At 37.8% G+C, this 15,028-nt stretch overlaps 1 protein-coding gene across 1 annotated transcript in view; it reads left to right on the top strand.

The window, feature by feature from the left end:
* The window catches only part of LOC141843041 (uncharacterized), a 60,854-nt gene that overhangs the window by 8,774 nt on the left and 37,052 nt on the right, over positions 1-15,028 (top strand). Inside the window, exons 3-6 of the mRNA XM_074731053.1 lie at positions 2,522-2,692; positions 9,911-10,092; positions 11,623-11,728; positions 13,026-13,102. Of these exons, the coding sequence (XP_074587154.1) occupies positions 2,522-2,692; positions 9,911-10,092; positions 11,623-11,728; positions 13,026-13,102 (536 nt within the window). The remainder of the gene's footprint in view (positions 1-2,521; positions 2,693-9,910; positions 10,093-11,622; positions 11,729-13,025; positions 13,103-15,028) is intronic.

Genomic DNA, 15,028 nt, shown 5'->3' with positions numbered 1-15,028 from the left:
TTGCTAGGTATATCCATAGTTCTTCACCCGGGTAGGGCTTGGCTAGAATTGACAATTCAGATAAGTAATCTTTTAGTTCTAAGAAAGCTTTATTATATTTCGCATTCCACTGGAATTGGGTGGCTCTTCGAAGAATCTTGAAGAAAAGGAGACTCCTGTCTGTCGATCGGGAAATAAAACGAGATAAAGCTATAATTCGTCCGACTAACCTTTGTACCTCACACAAATTTCGAGGAGACTGCATTTGTTGAATAATTTCAATCTTTTCAGACTTGTCCTCCACACCTCGCTTGGTCATCATGTAGCTAAGAAATCGGCCACTTTACCTCGAATGTGTATTTTTTAAGGTTGAGCTTCATTTGATATCTTCGCAAAGTTGTGAAAGTCTCCACTAAATCGGGGATCAAATTCTTAGTCATCAAGGATTTAACAAGAATGTTATCCACGTATACCTCGATATTTCTTCCTAGTTGGTTAGGAAATACTTGGTCCATAAGTCTTTGATATATGGCTCCAACATTCTTCAATCCGAACGACATGACAACGTAACAGAAAGTATCATATGCCATAATGAAACTAACTTTACTCTGATCTATCTTGGCCAAGGGAATCTGGTGGTATTCTTAGCAAACATTCATCATGGAAATGAACTGATGTCTGATAGTGGAGTTTACCAATTGATCAATGCGTGGTAGGGGATAATAGTCATTGGGGCAAACTTTATTCAAGTTTCGAAAATCGACACATGCGCCACTTTCTTGATGACTTGGGCATCAATACCACATTTGATAGCCAAGTTGGGTATTTCACCTCTTGTATATGTTCAACATCCAATAGTTTTTGTACTTCTTCACATATAACCTTGTCTTTTGCCAGGCCAAAATGGTGTCTTTTCTACTTGACCGGCCGCCTCCTCATGGACATGTAAATGGTGTTCCATTATCTTTGGCCGAACTCCCACAGTCTTTCGGGGACCAAGCAAAGATGTTGATTCCTGACTAGACAACTGATTAAGGATTTCTTCTACTCTGGTGAGAGATCTTTAGCGATACTAGTGGCCCACTCTAGGCGAGAAGGGATCAACTTAATAACTTCGATTTCCTGACCTGCCACAAAGGAAGGCTCGTCTCCATGCAATACATATGCATCCTTAGTATGTTCTTGGAGTTAGCCTAGTCTAGCCATAGATCTCTTGAGATGGTATTCCGTTGTAGTACACTTTGACATTTCCTAATGTAACTTTTTTATATCTTCCCTAATTTGATGGTGTCTTTTCACCCACATAGCTCCTCCTTTCCTTCTCTAAGGTCACGATCGCAAGGGATCCTTTGGGAAGCGAGGCTTGCGGATTAGCAAGCGTTTGTTGGGGGTTGGTGTTGTCAGCGTGGTCCCTCCGACAGTCAAGTCTGTGAAGGGACCTAAAGGAGCGTAAGGAGTTCAAAAGAGAAAGACGGAAAGAAGTAGCCTTTGCGAGTGTCCATAAAAATCATACCTTTACCTACCTTCGCGAGGGCTTATAAAGCCACGGTGGAAAAGGATCCACATCAATTGCCACACTAGCCCTAGATGGGCTATGTAGACCCGCATGAGTGAAGCGTCGCCCCTTGACCGACCACACGAGTGAACCTTCGCATTGATAGCGACAACCGTTGGTCTGGACCGCTGGCTTTGTCTAGTTGTCAGCTCGATGTCACTTTCTTAAGGGGACCAATTAGCGGGTACTAGTCCTGCATCAGAGGTGGCTAGAGCTAGGCATTCGAAACGTCCAGCTCAGCCAAGCTCCTTTATAGCAGGTGCCTGACATGGCCGTTTGACCCTTGGCTGACTGGGCTCTCATGGTCGAGAAGGGGCTCCGGTCTCGGGTCCTAATAGGTCGGTCGTCAGATTGGATTTACCCGGGTGGCATCAAGGTCTATTAGTGTCTTTTGTTTCTTTGTGCATCCCTATCTTAGGAAAGGGTTCTAAAATATTTTCCTACCACAATGTTCAATTGAAAGCCACATGTATTTCATACAACATTTTGCTGATAAACTGATGCCTTCTTGTGTTTGTCTAGTTTTTTCTTGTTCTTCCAGATTATTTGTAATTGAAATATTCTTTATTTGACGAAGAGAAGTTTAGAATATTGATCATAGACGCCAGCAATAATAATGACCTAAAAATGAGTAGTTCTATGTATTCGGGTCTTATTAAGTCAGACTTAAATTTGGATATTGATGTTGTTCATTTACTAACTACAACAATCTGTCGATTATATTGTTGTACCATTATAAAACAAACTTAATAGAATTACTGTTTGATCCCCCTAATAGTGGTCAAATAATGAGTTAAAAAATTAATCCATAATTAACATTGTTCTTTTATACATTTTTAATGTCACTCTGACAAAGACTGTAAGTGTCAAATTTGGAAAGAGGTATCATATACTTGGCAGCAGCTCTGTTCTGTACCTTCTATTTCCTTTTGCTCTAGAATAGACATTGAAACCTTTTCTAATATTTATATTAATGCTCCTATATAGGTAAAGCACTTTGCTTAGCTCTTGCACAGAAGGGAATTTTCGTAACTGTTGCTGACCTTTCTGAAAAAGGAAAAGAAGTGGCTTTTCTGATTGAGAAGGAGAATGCAAAGCTTCCTTCAAAACTTCAAGTCCCATCTGCAATATTTGTTAAATGTGATGTTACAGATGCAAGTAAGCCTTTCCATGCTTCTCTTAAGGATAATAATAATAACTAAAAAATTTCTGAGCTTTTGGTTTCTGCAACTATTATGAGGGTTCTAACCTTCTAACACAGACAAGGAAATATTATCTGTTTTTGATAAAATTAATCAAAGAAACTATACAGTTGGACTGCAAAATAAGCATGTGGAGAGAGCTTGACTTCTCTCCTTGATTTTCTACTTGATGCATTGCCACCACATTCTATGGCTTAATTTTGTGAAAAGTTATAAATCTCACATTGTAATCAAAATCCCAGAGGACTAGTCGTATACAAGAGACTCCTTTCTGTAGTTAAACCTTGACCCATCAGCAGTTTGTGATCAATTATCTGAAGCAGTCAGGGCTAGGTTTTACATAGTGAGTTATGAGCCTCCTTGCATTAATGAGTGCTCCTTTTGAAGCATAATCTGGATGGTTTAGGTATAGAATCGACTATTACTGCACTTAAACTAAATTTTAAGGTTTGTCTCTCTTAAAATAAGATGACGGAACATTAACCTTGTCTTATTTTTGATGATGTATTCTGCAATTAGGAATCTTCTAAGGGATTTATTCTGCAATTGCTATATAAAGCGAGGTTTAGAGAGCTACCATTTTTTAAAATCCAAATTGCAGTTGTTCCGAATGCAAATACAACATACACTGTCTAGAATAGTTCTTGACGATCACTTTATATCTTGCCAGTCACACTGTATGTATCCATCCATGAATTAGTGGGTTCCACACCCTAGCTACCCTCCTGTTCTCCAGTGTGCACCAAGACCACCAGTTAGAAACTAAGAATTGGAGGGTCCTCCACCTAAGCCTTCTTAAAATAAGATTCCAACCCATGTTTTTTGTTGAGTTGCTACTAAATAGATGCCTTACCATTTCTACCTCATGAGAAAAGCGTAGAACACAATTGTCATCCTCAAGCATGGCATCACTATGCCAACTTAGCATTAGTATTGACCCTCACATGCATTGGTAACCACATTAATAGCTGAACCTTTTTGAGAGCGAAAAAGTGCCACACAAAGCTGTCATGAGTTATGATAGCCTATGATCCTTGTGTGAACAAGTGTAGCATATAGGCTGAAGTTACTGTAAATGCACCATCAAAATTTCAACGTCAAAACCTGTCCTCTACCAAGTTAGTTTGGTCTCAGAATGGAATTTTTCTTTACTGGTGCTTATTGGTGTTGAGTCCTGGTGCGACATATGTCAACCAGCATCAATGATAGAGATGGAGATTTACCAGTAGAAGAATAGGAGAAAGAAGCAGTGGGAGGAGCATACTTGTTGCTTTGTTACTCAATCATAATGTCGCCACAACACAACATAGGTATGGATAAGAAACATAAATCCTAGTCATTGGACTTGTTATCTCCTCAAAAGAAAATCAAGGAAATTGAATTGAGGAAGAAACAATGAAGAAGGAAATAAGAGAAAGAAGAAATAGAGGGGCAAGAAGCTGAGGAAGAAGAAAATACCTAATATGGAATTGAGTCCTAGTGCCAAGTGGAGAAGCTGTCGCGAGAAGGAAGTGAGTTGGTGGGTGTTATCAAAGTAAAAGAATTCTTATATCAATTAAGAGATACAAGTTCCTATTTATATAGGAGTTTTATGGACCTATTCTATGAGATTTATTCTAATAAATATAACCAATATTTAACCAATACTCCCCCTCAAGTTGGAGCATAGATATTAATCATGCCCAACTTGTTACAAAGATAATCAACTCGGATCCCATTCAAAGCTTTTGTGAAGATGTCCCCCAATTGTTCTCCAGTTTTTACATATCCTGTAGTAATCAAGCCTTGTTGAATTTTCTCACGAACAAAATGACAATCAATTTCAATGTGCTTAGTTCGCTCATGGAACACGGGATTCGATGCAATGTGAATAGCAGCTTGATTATCACACCATAGTTTTGCTGGTATTGAAATTTTGAGTCCTACTTCAGTCAACAATTGATATATCCACATTATTTCACACACAGACTGTGCCATAGCCCTGTATTCTGATTCTGCACTGGATCGTGACACAACCTTTTGCTTTTTACTCTTCCATGATACTAAATTTCCTCCAACAAAGATACAATAACCTGAAGTAGACCTTTTATCCATTTTGGAGCCTGCCCAATCTGCATCTGAAAAACATTCAATATGAGTGTGCCCATGATTTTTATATACAATACCTCGTCCGGGTGCACCCTTCAAATAACACAAAATTTGTTCTAATGCTGCCCAATGATGAACCGTTGGAGATGACATATACTGACTAACAACACTAACTGAATATGCAATATCTGGACGAGTCAAGGTAAGATAATTCAACTTTCCAACCAACCTTCGATATCTCTCTGGATGTTCAAATAATTCTCCATCTGCTGTAAGATCCACGTTCTGAGTTATTGGAGTACTACAAGGTTTTGCCCCTAACTTTCCCGTCTCAGTTAATAAGTCAAGAACATATTTCCTCTGAGATAGAAATATACCATTTTTACTCCTCATTACTTCAACACCTAAGAAATACTTTAGCACCCCTAAATCTTTTGTATGAAATTGAGTGAGAATGAAAGATTTGAGAGATGAAATTCCCGTAGTATCACTACCAGTAATCACAATATCATCTACATACACAACTAACAGAATAATACCAGCTCCTGACTGCTTGTAGAACACAGAATGATCAGACTTGCTTTTCTTCATACCAAACTTTTCAATAACCTGACTAAATTTTCCAAACCAAGCACGAGGACTTTGTTTCAAACCATACAAAGTCTTTCGAAGACGACAAACTCGTCCCATCTCCCCCTGAGCAACGAAACCAGGAGGTTGCTCCATATACACCTCCTCTTGAAGATTACCATGAAGAAAAGCATTCTTGATATCAAGTTGATGTAAAGGCCAATGATGAGTAGCAGCAAGAGAAATAAATAACCGAACAGATGTCAACTTTGCAACAGGAGAAAAAGTATCAGAATAATCCACACCATATGTTTGAGCATAACCCTTAGCAACAAGACGAGCTTTTAGTCTGGCAACTGACCCATCTGGATTGACTTTAACATTAAATATCCATTTGCATCCAATAGCTTGTTTTCCTGGAGGTAGATCAACCAAGTCCCAAGTATCATTATCATCCAAGGCTTTCATTTCCTCTATCATTGCATCTCTCCAACCATGATGAGATAAGGCCTCACGGACAGTTTTAGGAACAGAAATAGAGTCAAGTGAAGCAATAAAAGAACAGGAAGAGGACGACAAGCCATTATTAGAAACAAACGAAGAGATAGGATAAGTACACTGGCGTTTACCTTTTCGTAATGCAATAGGAAGATCATCATTCGGAATTGGATCTGATGACGAAGTAGTAGGTGCAGGACATGAATCAGGAGGTCGACGCCTGGAGTATATTTCAATAATAGGAGGTTTGACAAAAGCCGAGTCTGAGACAGGTGTAGAGGATGTAACAGAATATACCAATAAATCATCATCTTCCTTTTGAGAAGTCGGGATATGTGAGGATGAGAAATAAGGTGTGTCTTCCATGAAAGTAACATCGATTGAAACAAGATATTTATTAATACTAGGACAATAACACCTATAACCCTTTTGAAGACGAGAATAACCAAGGAAAATACATTTCAAAGATTTGGGGTCTAATTTAGTGACTTGTGGACGGACATCCCGAACAAAACAAGTGCTACCAAATATCCTAGGGTTAACAGGAAACAATGACTTGTTAGGAAACAAAATTTTGTAAGGAATCTCACCATGAAGAACAGAGGATGACATACGGTTAATGAGAAAACATGCAGTAGAAACTGCGTCTGCCCAAAAAGACTTGGGAACATTCATTTGAAATAAAAGAGCTCGTGCTGTTTCAAGAAGATGTCTATTCTTACGTTCAGCCACACCATTCTGGGATGGAGTATCAACACAAGAGGTTTCATGAAGTATACCATTCTGACTCATATAAGATTGAAATAGACTGGATGTATATTCTTTGGCATTGTCACTTCGTAAAGTACGGATGGACATATTGAACTGAGTTTTGATTTCAGCACAAAAAGCACAAAATAGAGAAAATAACTCAGAACGATTTTTCATTAAGTATAACCAAGTTACACGAGAATAATCATCCACAAAAGTGACAAAATACCTAAAACCAGGTTTAGACAGAATAGGACAAGGACCCCAAATATCAGAATGAACTAACTCAAAAGGACTAATAGCACGTTTATTTATCCTTGGACTTGAACTAAGACGGTGATGTTTTGCAAACTGACATGACTCACAATTTAATGAAGATATGCTACTATATTGTGGACAGAGTTTCTTGAGCAATGGAAGAGATGGATGTCCTAACCTACAATGAGCCTCAAAAGGAGAATTTTCACCTGAACAAACGAGAGATTTTGGGGTAGGTGAATCAAGAATGTAGAGACCTCCATTTTCATGTCCTTTACCAATAGTCTTCTTCGTCAAAAGATCCTGAACTAAACAATGATCGGGAAAGAATGAGATGCAACAATTAAGATTGCGAGTTAATTGACTAACAGAGAGCAAATTAAAGGATAAATTAGGTAAATGTAAGACAGAAGACAAGGAAAGCAAAGGAGTGGGATTGACAGTGCCAGACCCACGAACGCAAGATGAAGACCCATCAGCTAAGGTAACAATAGGAGTGTTGGATTTGTGCGTGAAAGTAGAAAAGAGACTAGAATTACCTGTCATATGATCCGTGGCACCAGAATCAATGACCCACTTAGAGGATGAGGAAACAAGGCATGTATTGTGGTTACCTGAATCAGCAATAGTAGTGATAGAGGAAGATGAAAACTTAAGTGAATCCTGATATTGAGAGAACTTGGCAAATTCTTCTGCAGAGACAAGCACCAATTTATCAGAGGTATTATTAGTGGATGTAATATGAGCCCGATGTTTTTGCTGATTTTTGTACTGAAGCTTTCTGCACTCAAATTTTGTATGACCCGGCTTGCGACAATAGTTACATATAATACCACTAGAAGGTTTATTTTCAGCCATAAGATTTTATTCACAAAAGAAGCCAAATAATTCTGATTTTTTTCTTGAATGAAATCCAAAGATATGCTCTTCCCAAAGAATGAACGAACTCACATAGAGATATATTTTACTGTGATAAAATGAAGAATAATTCCAGAGAAGCTTACTGCTGAAGCACCAGAGTTAAGACGGGGCAGGAGATCGATGTCGGAGAGCTTTAGATGCTGATTTATTACCTCAAATATTCCTGGTTTTAGAACACCTTTTAGACTTCTACCTTCTGGTTCTAGTGCAAAAGTTGTTAGTGGAGCAGCTGTCAGAGATATGGCATTGCACTTTTGTGAACGTTACGTAACACTGTTGGTAGTATTAAGAGGATTGAAAAGGCAAAGATTGTTGTATTTGCTGGTGGTGTTGATACTTCTGCAAACAGTGCTATTATTGAAGACTCGTCCGCTCGTCCTCCAAGACGATCTCTCGTCTCCACCGTGTGAAGCAGGCGGCCCTCCAAGGACGAAGATGAAAAGGGCGACGGTGGCGCTGTGCAGAGGAGGAAGAAGGAGATTGAGGACAGCGCGAGCGCGTCGGCGAGATGATCTCGTCCGCGGTTCGTCAGCTCACGCTGATCCGGAAAAACGCCGCCAGTCCCTTTAATTCCAAGGCTAGCGAGGGCGTGCGTCGAGCGGCGACACGCGGGATCTTGCGTCGCGTCGTGGCGAGCACTTGATCGGCTGCTAGGTTTCGGCGGATGGCAGAATCGCGCGTCGCGAGGAGGGGGGCGAAGCGACGCGGCGTCAAAGGAAGCAAGCCGAGGTTTCGGCGGATGGCAGAATCGCGCGTCGCGAAGGGGGCGAAGCGATGCACGATCGGGTGGAGCGGCGCCGAACCCTAACGTATTTGCTCTGATACCATGTTATCAAAGTAAAAGAATTCTTATATCAATTAAGAGATACAAGCTCCTATTTATATAGGAGTTTTATGGACCTATTCTATGAGATTTATTCTAATAAATATAACTAATATTTAACCAATAGTGGGCAAGCAGCTAAAGCCATTGCAAAAGAGGAGTGTCGGGTAATGCGAACAGTCAGGGCTTACAGTTCATAAGAATAGGAAGGGTAGGTTAGAATAAGTAAAGTGGAGGGTATATCATTATATATGATGGAAATCATTTTAAAAGGCCCCTAGAACTTTTATCTTTTTCAAAATGGCCTCTAAATTATAAACATAATATATAATATACATGCATACATACTTTATAATATTATACATATTGGATGCTACTAACATTATATATCTTATAAACTATTGACTATATTATAATTACTATAATATGTTAGGTTATATAACAATATATTATAGATTAATTTTCTTATATTCGACCAAATATTAGTATCTAAATTTTTAAGATTAATTGTGTGTGTCTCTGTGTCCTAAATTGGACCCTTTTTAACAAGTCTGCAAGTCCTCATTTTAAAAAGATCACATCTTGTATCTAAGATGGGTTTGGATATTCTTTTCCAAGTTCTAATAACATAGCTTGTTGCTGCAATGCCTTTGTAGCTAGGGGTTGCTGCAGAAGAAGCTCCCCATCATTCTTATCCACCAAAATGTTTTGCTGACCATCTGCCCTTCATCTATTCTTCCTTGTTGATCTTGCTATTGGATTTCTACTGATGATGTGAAAGGTGTCCTATGGGTGCCTTGTTCCACTGCCATGCTACATCTCTATATGGGAGCAAAATTTGATGCCTTGCCCATTGGCAGGAAGACACTGGAATTTTGGATATGCCATATATGCTATATCATTACTATGTCTTTTACAATTATTGAAAGTAATAATATTTTCATCATCACCAGATCTGATATCGGTATATATCTGATTTGTGATTAGAACAATTTTCCATGAGCTCCTGTTGTAATGCTAATTGGATCTGTAAAAGACATTCTCTTTCTAGACTTATACTGTCCACCAGTTAGTTAGATGATTCTAACGAAAATCAAGATTTTATTTTGACTAGTTTTTGAGTATGTTATCATGATATGTATTTTTTTAACAATGAACTTTGTTTACTCTTTATTTATTTGAGATGCATTTTGGCTTCATGATAAAAGAATATTTGATTCATGTGCAACTTTTCATTACTTTTGAGTAAAAAATTTCATTGCCTAGATGACCTAGCTGCTGCTTTCAATAAGCATTTGGAGGTATATGGAGGATTGGATATCTGTATCAACAATGCTGGCATAGCTACTCCTTTACTATTTCATAAAGATAAAACAGATGGAAGTGGTACATGGAAGCGCACTATCAATGTGAACTTGACTGCTGTTGTTGACTGCACCCGCATTGCAGTATGTTATTTTAACTTGTTTACTCTAATTTGTATGAGTTAATTTAAAAATATGTTTGGGTAAGTTTTCTTTGGATGATTTTGCAAGAGAAAGTATTGTTAATCCACAAAGTTCCCATCACATGCTGGGTCTAATGAATTTGCAATACTATTTCTCTATTGTTTAAGCTTTTTAGTAAATGCCACTTCTTGACCGAAAAATGCAAGGTTTTGCGACACAACATCATATCTTAGTATGATTCAGTTCTATGTTTTGGGATTTCTGCCAGGATCAATGATTTACTTTAAATAACAAGTGTTTTATGCAAGTACAGAGATCTTACCATTTACTTGATCTTAATTTATTCTTACTTCAAACTTGGTATAAATGTATTTGTTATTGTTTGTGACACTCATTCCATGACTTAAATACTTGTGGCTATGCTTGTCTGGCTGATGGCTATACAGTTTTTTCATTAAATAGCAGTTTTCCTGTGTTTGTTTGTTTCAGTACCTCCCTATCTTTGTTTTTTTTTGACTCACTAAAAGTATTTTTGGTCCTTTGCTTAAGGATGCACCTTTCTCAGTGTACTTGACCAGACATTTACGAGGCTTAGCACATTCAGTCTAATTTTTTCTTTCACAACCATGGTGTTGTATGTTAACTAGTGTTTTATGCAAGTACAGAGATCTTACCATTTACTTGATCTTAATTTATTCTTACTTCAAACTTAGTATAAATGTATTTGTTATTGTTTGTGACACTCATTCCATGACTTAAATACTTGTGGCTATGCTTGTCTGGCTGATGGCTATACAGTTTTTTCATTAAATAGCAGTTTCCTGTGTTTGTTTGTTTCAGTACCTCCCTATCTTTGTTTTTTTTTTTGACTCAATAAAAGTATTTTTGGTCCTTTGCTTAAGGATGCACCTTTCTCAGTGTACTTGACCAGACATTTACGAGGCTTAGCACATGCAGTCTAATTTTTTCTTTCACAACTATGGTGTTGTATCCTTTGTGCCATCAGTGCAATAATATGTTCTTAATTTACTCCAAGTGCTTCCAGTGAATCACGCTTATTCTTGTTGGTTTAGAGGTAATCTAAAGGCAGCATTTGATCTCATAACCTTATGAAACAACAGTAAGACCCTAAGCAGCAGCTATGCTGGCAATTCATGGATGTCTTCTGTGTCCTATGTTACCATGGATGTCTTATAGGTGCCATTTGGATGCCAGATGGACGACTGTTATAGTCTTATAGGAAAAGCTAATAGAGAAAAATTCAACGCTTTCTATAAATGATATTTAGAGTAGACCATACTTAAACCCCTCCCTGTCGTCCCACTGCTGAAACTTATATTTTGACAGGATAATATTGCATGGCATGCAAAGATTAAGAAAAATTTTATACTACCTTTGATTGCAGAAACTCCATTATTTTAAAATGGTTCTGTTGCTTGGCTCATTCACCTGTTAATTTATATATTGGAATCTCTCATTGCTTCTTTGATGTATTAGTAAATTTTCTGGCTCTTCATTTATTGATTACAGATAGAAATAATGAGGGCAAGAAAGAAGCCTGGTGTTATAATAAACATGGGCTCAGCTTCTGGTCTTTATCCTATGTATGCAGATCCTATATATTCCGGCACAAAAGGTTTGGCTTTTCTAGTTGCTGCATTGCAGAGGAAATATATTTTTTGATGACTCTTGCCTTTATTCTTTATAAATGGCCCAAATATAATTAGTAATATAACTTTATACAAAGTTTAATGGAGGACCCATTTAGCCAACCTCAGATGGTTGGGAGACAATTTGTTGCTGCTCATGTGCTTATGCTGTTGTCACAAAGGTTGATGAAGCCTAAATTTCTATATTGGTCATGTAGCAGAGCAAGGGTTTTCTAATGGGTGCAGAAAGTGTTGCAAACTGCAGGGATAGAGTGTTTCTGAGCAACCTCTAACTGGTGGAAGCACAAAGCAGTCACTAATAATCCACAGTGATGCAAACATCAAACTTTAGCTAAGCAAGAAATTGTCACCGTGCTCTTGCGTTGTCGAATCTCAACCCACAGCTGATGCAGGATCCACGACCTATCTCACTCCTTTCCACTACTTCCCTGCTTCTCCAGACTTCAATACCCTTCACTTTTACTCCCTCATCAGCTTGGCCTTCTCTATATAAGCCATCTTCCTCCTTGTATTCCCATCCTTGTCTTCTTCGTCTGTGCCACCTCGTCCTCCATGCTGTGTTGCTTCCTCCCCTCTCTGCCCTCTATTGTTGGCATTAGTGTTTGAGTCAAGGAAGATGTTGGTGTCGACCAGCTTTGACTGTGTTCTTTTGACCATACCTGGTGTGGGAAAGTGAGCACCGTTATTTTCTTGGTGAGAGCTATGGATGATGAGAAATTATTGGGGGCAGGGAAGGGGGGCATGCTGCAATGTACATGGGCTGCAATGGACCAACAACAGCTTCCACAAGATGAGGAGTGATGCAATCCACACAGGAGTGTCATAGAAGTCTGGGTTGGCCCATTTGTAAAAATAAGAAAAAGACAAAATAAAGGAGCAATAGACGTAGCATGATGTGGTCCACGCCATACATCTTTACCCAAGGTTTAGTTGAACTTGAAACTCCCACAACTTTTAAAGGGGAGCTATGAGTTATTGCTTGGTGGAAATAGTGTGAGTCTCTTTTATAGGCTTTACAATAATTTGTTCTCGTAAGATGGGAACAATCACCAATTTGCTAGAAATAAAAAAAGCACCTCGGTGCATGAAACTCCCGCCAATGTGAGATAAAGTTGAAATATGTTTTCTTGTAGTACTCAGTGGAAGCCTAACCAAATACACCATGTTTTCTAGCTTTTATTGGTTTGTCCAAAATGTTTGGAAATTTTACTCGGATAGAAAAATTTTAAGAACAATAGAATATTTTTCTTGTTATTTGTGCAGGTGGTGTGGTTCTTTTCACTAGATCCCTTGCTCCACTGAAACGTGAGGGAATTCGAGTAAATGTGCTTTGCCCTGAGGTATATTATGAAGTTAGCATGTTTATTTTTCTCTGGGTTCTTCTTGGTAAGCTTAGAGTGATATTCAATTAAGTTTTTTTTGTTACTATTATTTGATTGGTTAATAAAAAAGATATGTTATATAGAAAACCAGAACACTTGGTTTCCCTGTTTAAGTATGCACTTTCAGCACCAATCTTCCAATAGTTTAACATATTGATCCTATCGTTTTCTTGTTTCCAGCTACAATGTGTATTAGCAATCTTGGGCTACACACCATATGTATATACAATTTTCTTTTCCACAATATGTCCTCCCCTTCTTTACATCTTCCTCTGTAGTACCATGAGCTGGGCAATAAATTTCTCAGCATCCTCTACTTCCTACTATTTTATCAATGCCTTATTTCAACTGCCATTACCACCATACCACTGTCATCTCCCTTAGCCACGTTCCTACTTATCAATGCCTTATTTCAACTGCCATTACCACCATACCACTGTCATCTCCCTTAGCCACTGCTTTGGTTCTGAACTTGTACAAAATGTACTCATCAATTGACAAAGTTGTAATCATAGTGAGTACCAAAATGTACTCATCAATCGACAAAGTTGTAATCATAGTGAGTACTTAAATAGTATTAGTTAGCTAAAAGTGAGGCCCCAAAAGTTGAATGCATATGTAAATAGAAAACCTATGAAAAATTAGATTTGAAGAATAGAGAAATGCTATCCATTAGATTGCAAAGCCAGGAGAAAGAAGTGCCAATTTCAGTAATTTCGACATGTAAAAGTTGAAAAGAAAAGTTCTGCTGACAACAAAGAGGTTAAGTTAAGATGGTAGGGCTCTTCCTTCTTTTTCATAAAACTCTATATATATATCTATCTATAGTTAGCACGCATACAGATCAATGATTTATCTATAGAATTAAATCAAATAAGTAAAGGGAAATTTTAGGAGAATGAAATGGGATAGAATGTAGGTTATGCAGCTTAAGCTATCCGTGTCACCGTAAAATAACATTCTGGTTCCAAGTACTGGCGACTGGAGAGCCAGGCTTATGTGCCAATTTGTGTACCATGTGCCAGATTGTTGGTACCAGTTGGAGAGTTCGCCTATGTCCTGTGCAACTAGATTCAGAAAAGCGTTGCTCATTTTGGGTGGCATATAAAGATATTCTACTCCTTGACCCATATTGAGGTTGAAAGGCTTGAGATATCTTATTTAACAAAAAATTTGAGATCTTTATAGTTATATATGATTTCAAGAGAAGTTTTTTCAGTAGTAGTTATAACAAAATAGGTTTAATTAATGAAACACATTATGAAAACGTCAGAAAGGATACTTGAAGGGACAATCCAAGGTGAACACTTCTGAGAATTTAATTTGGTTTGGTATTGAGATTGAACCATAATACTAAAACTAATAAAGTATATGAAGAAAAAAAATGCACATAACTTATTTACTTGGGAAAGCCTTATCAAGCAGTGTATAAAAACTTGAATTGCAGATTACATTCCCTGACAAAAATTATAGGATACTCAAGACTTAGACTGGATCTGCAAAATATAGTTTTAACTTTTACCAATAACGAAAAGTTTAGACATTAGTTGAGATGGGAGGACAGGAATGGTTTATAACTAGAGTTTTTAGCTATCTTGAATCTTACTAAACTGAGAGACTGATAAAGCAATTTATGTTGAGAGTAATACAGAGAGTTGTATTATCAATCATGTATTGAGTAAATAAAAATGTAATAAGTTGGTCAGACTATGATAATGAGCAATGAGCAGCTAAGAAACAACATGCAAAATTTTGTTAGCTGAAACTAGGTGCGGGTGTTGAGATAATGTGTGAAGTTATTAGGAATGAAGAAAAGATGTTCTGTTAGTATGCTAAGATAGTATGGGCATGCATGTAGACTGTATATGGATTCTATAATGATGA

Source organism: Curcuma longa, chromosome 12, assembly GCF_044706935.1.
Source record: "Curcuma longa cultivar G26 ecotype Majalengka, Jawa Barat chromosome 12, ITB_CL_G26_1.1, whole genome shotgun sequence".
NCBI lineage: Eukaryota > Viridiplantae > Streptophyta > Magnoliopsida > Zingiberales > Zingiberaceae > Curcuma > Curcuma longa.
This window is presented reverse-complemented; position numbering and strand designations above follow the sequence as displayed.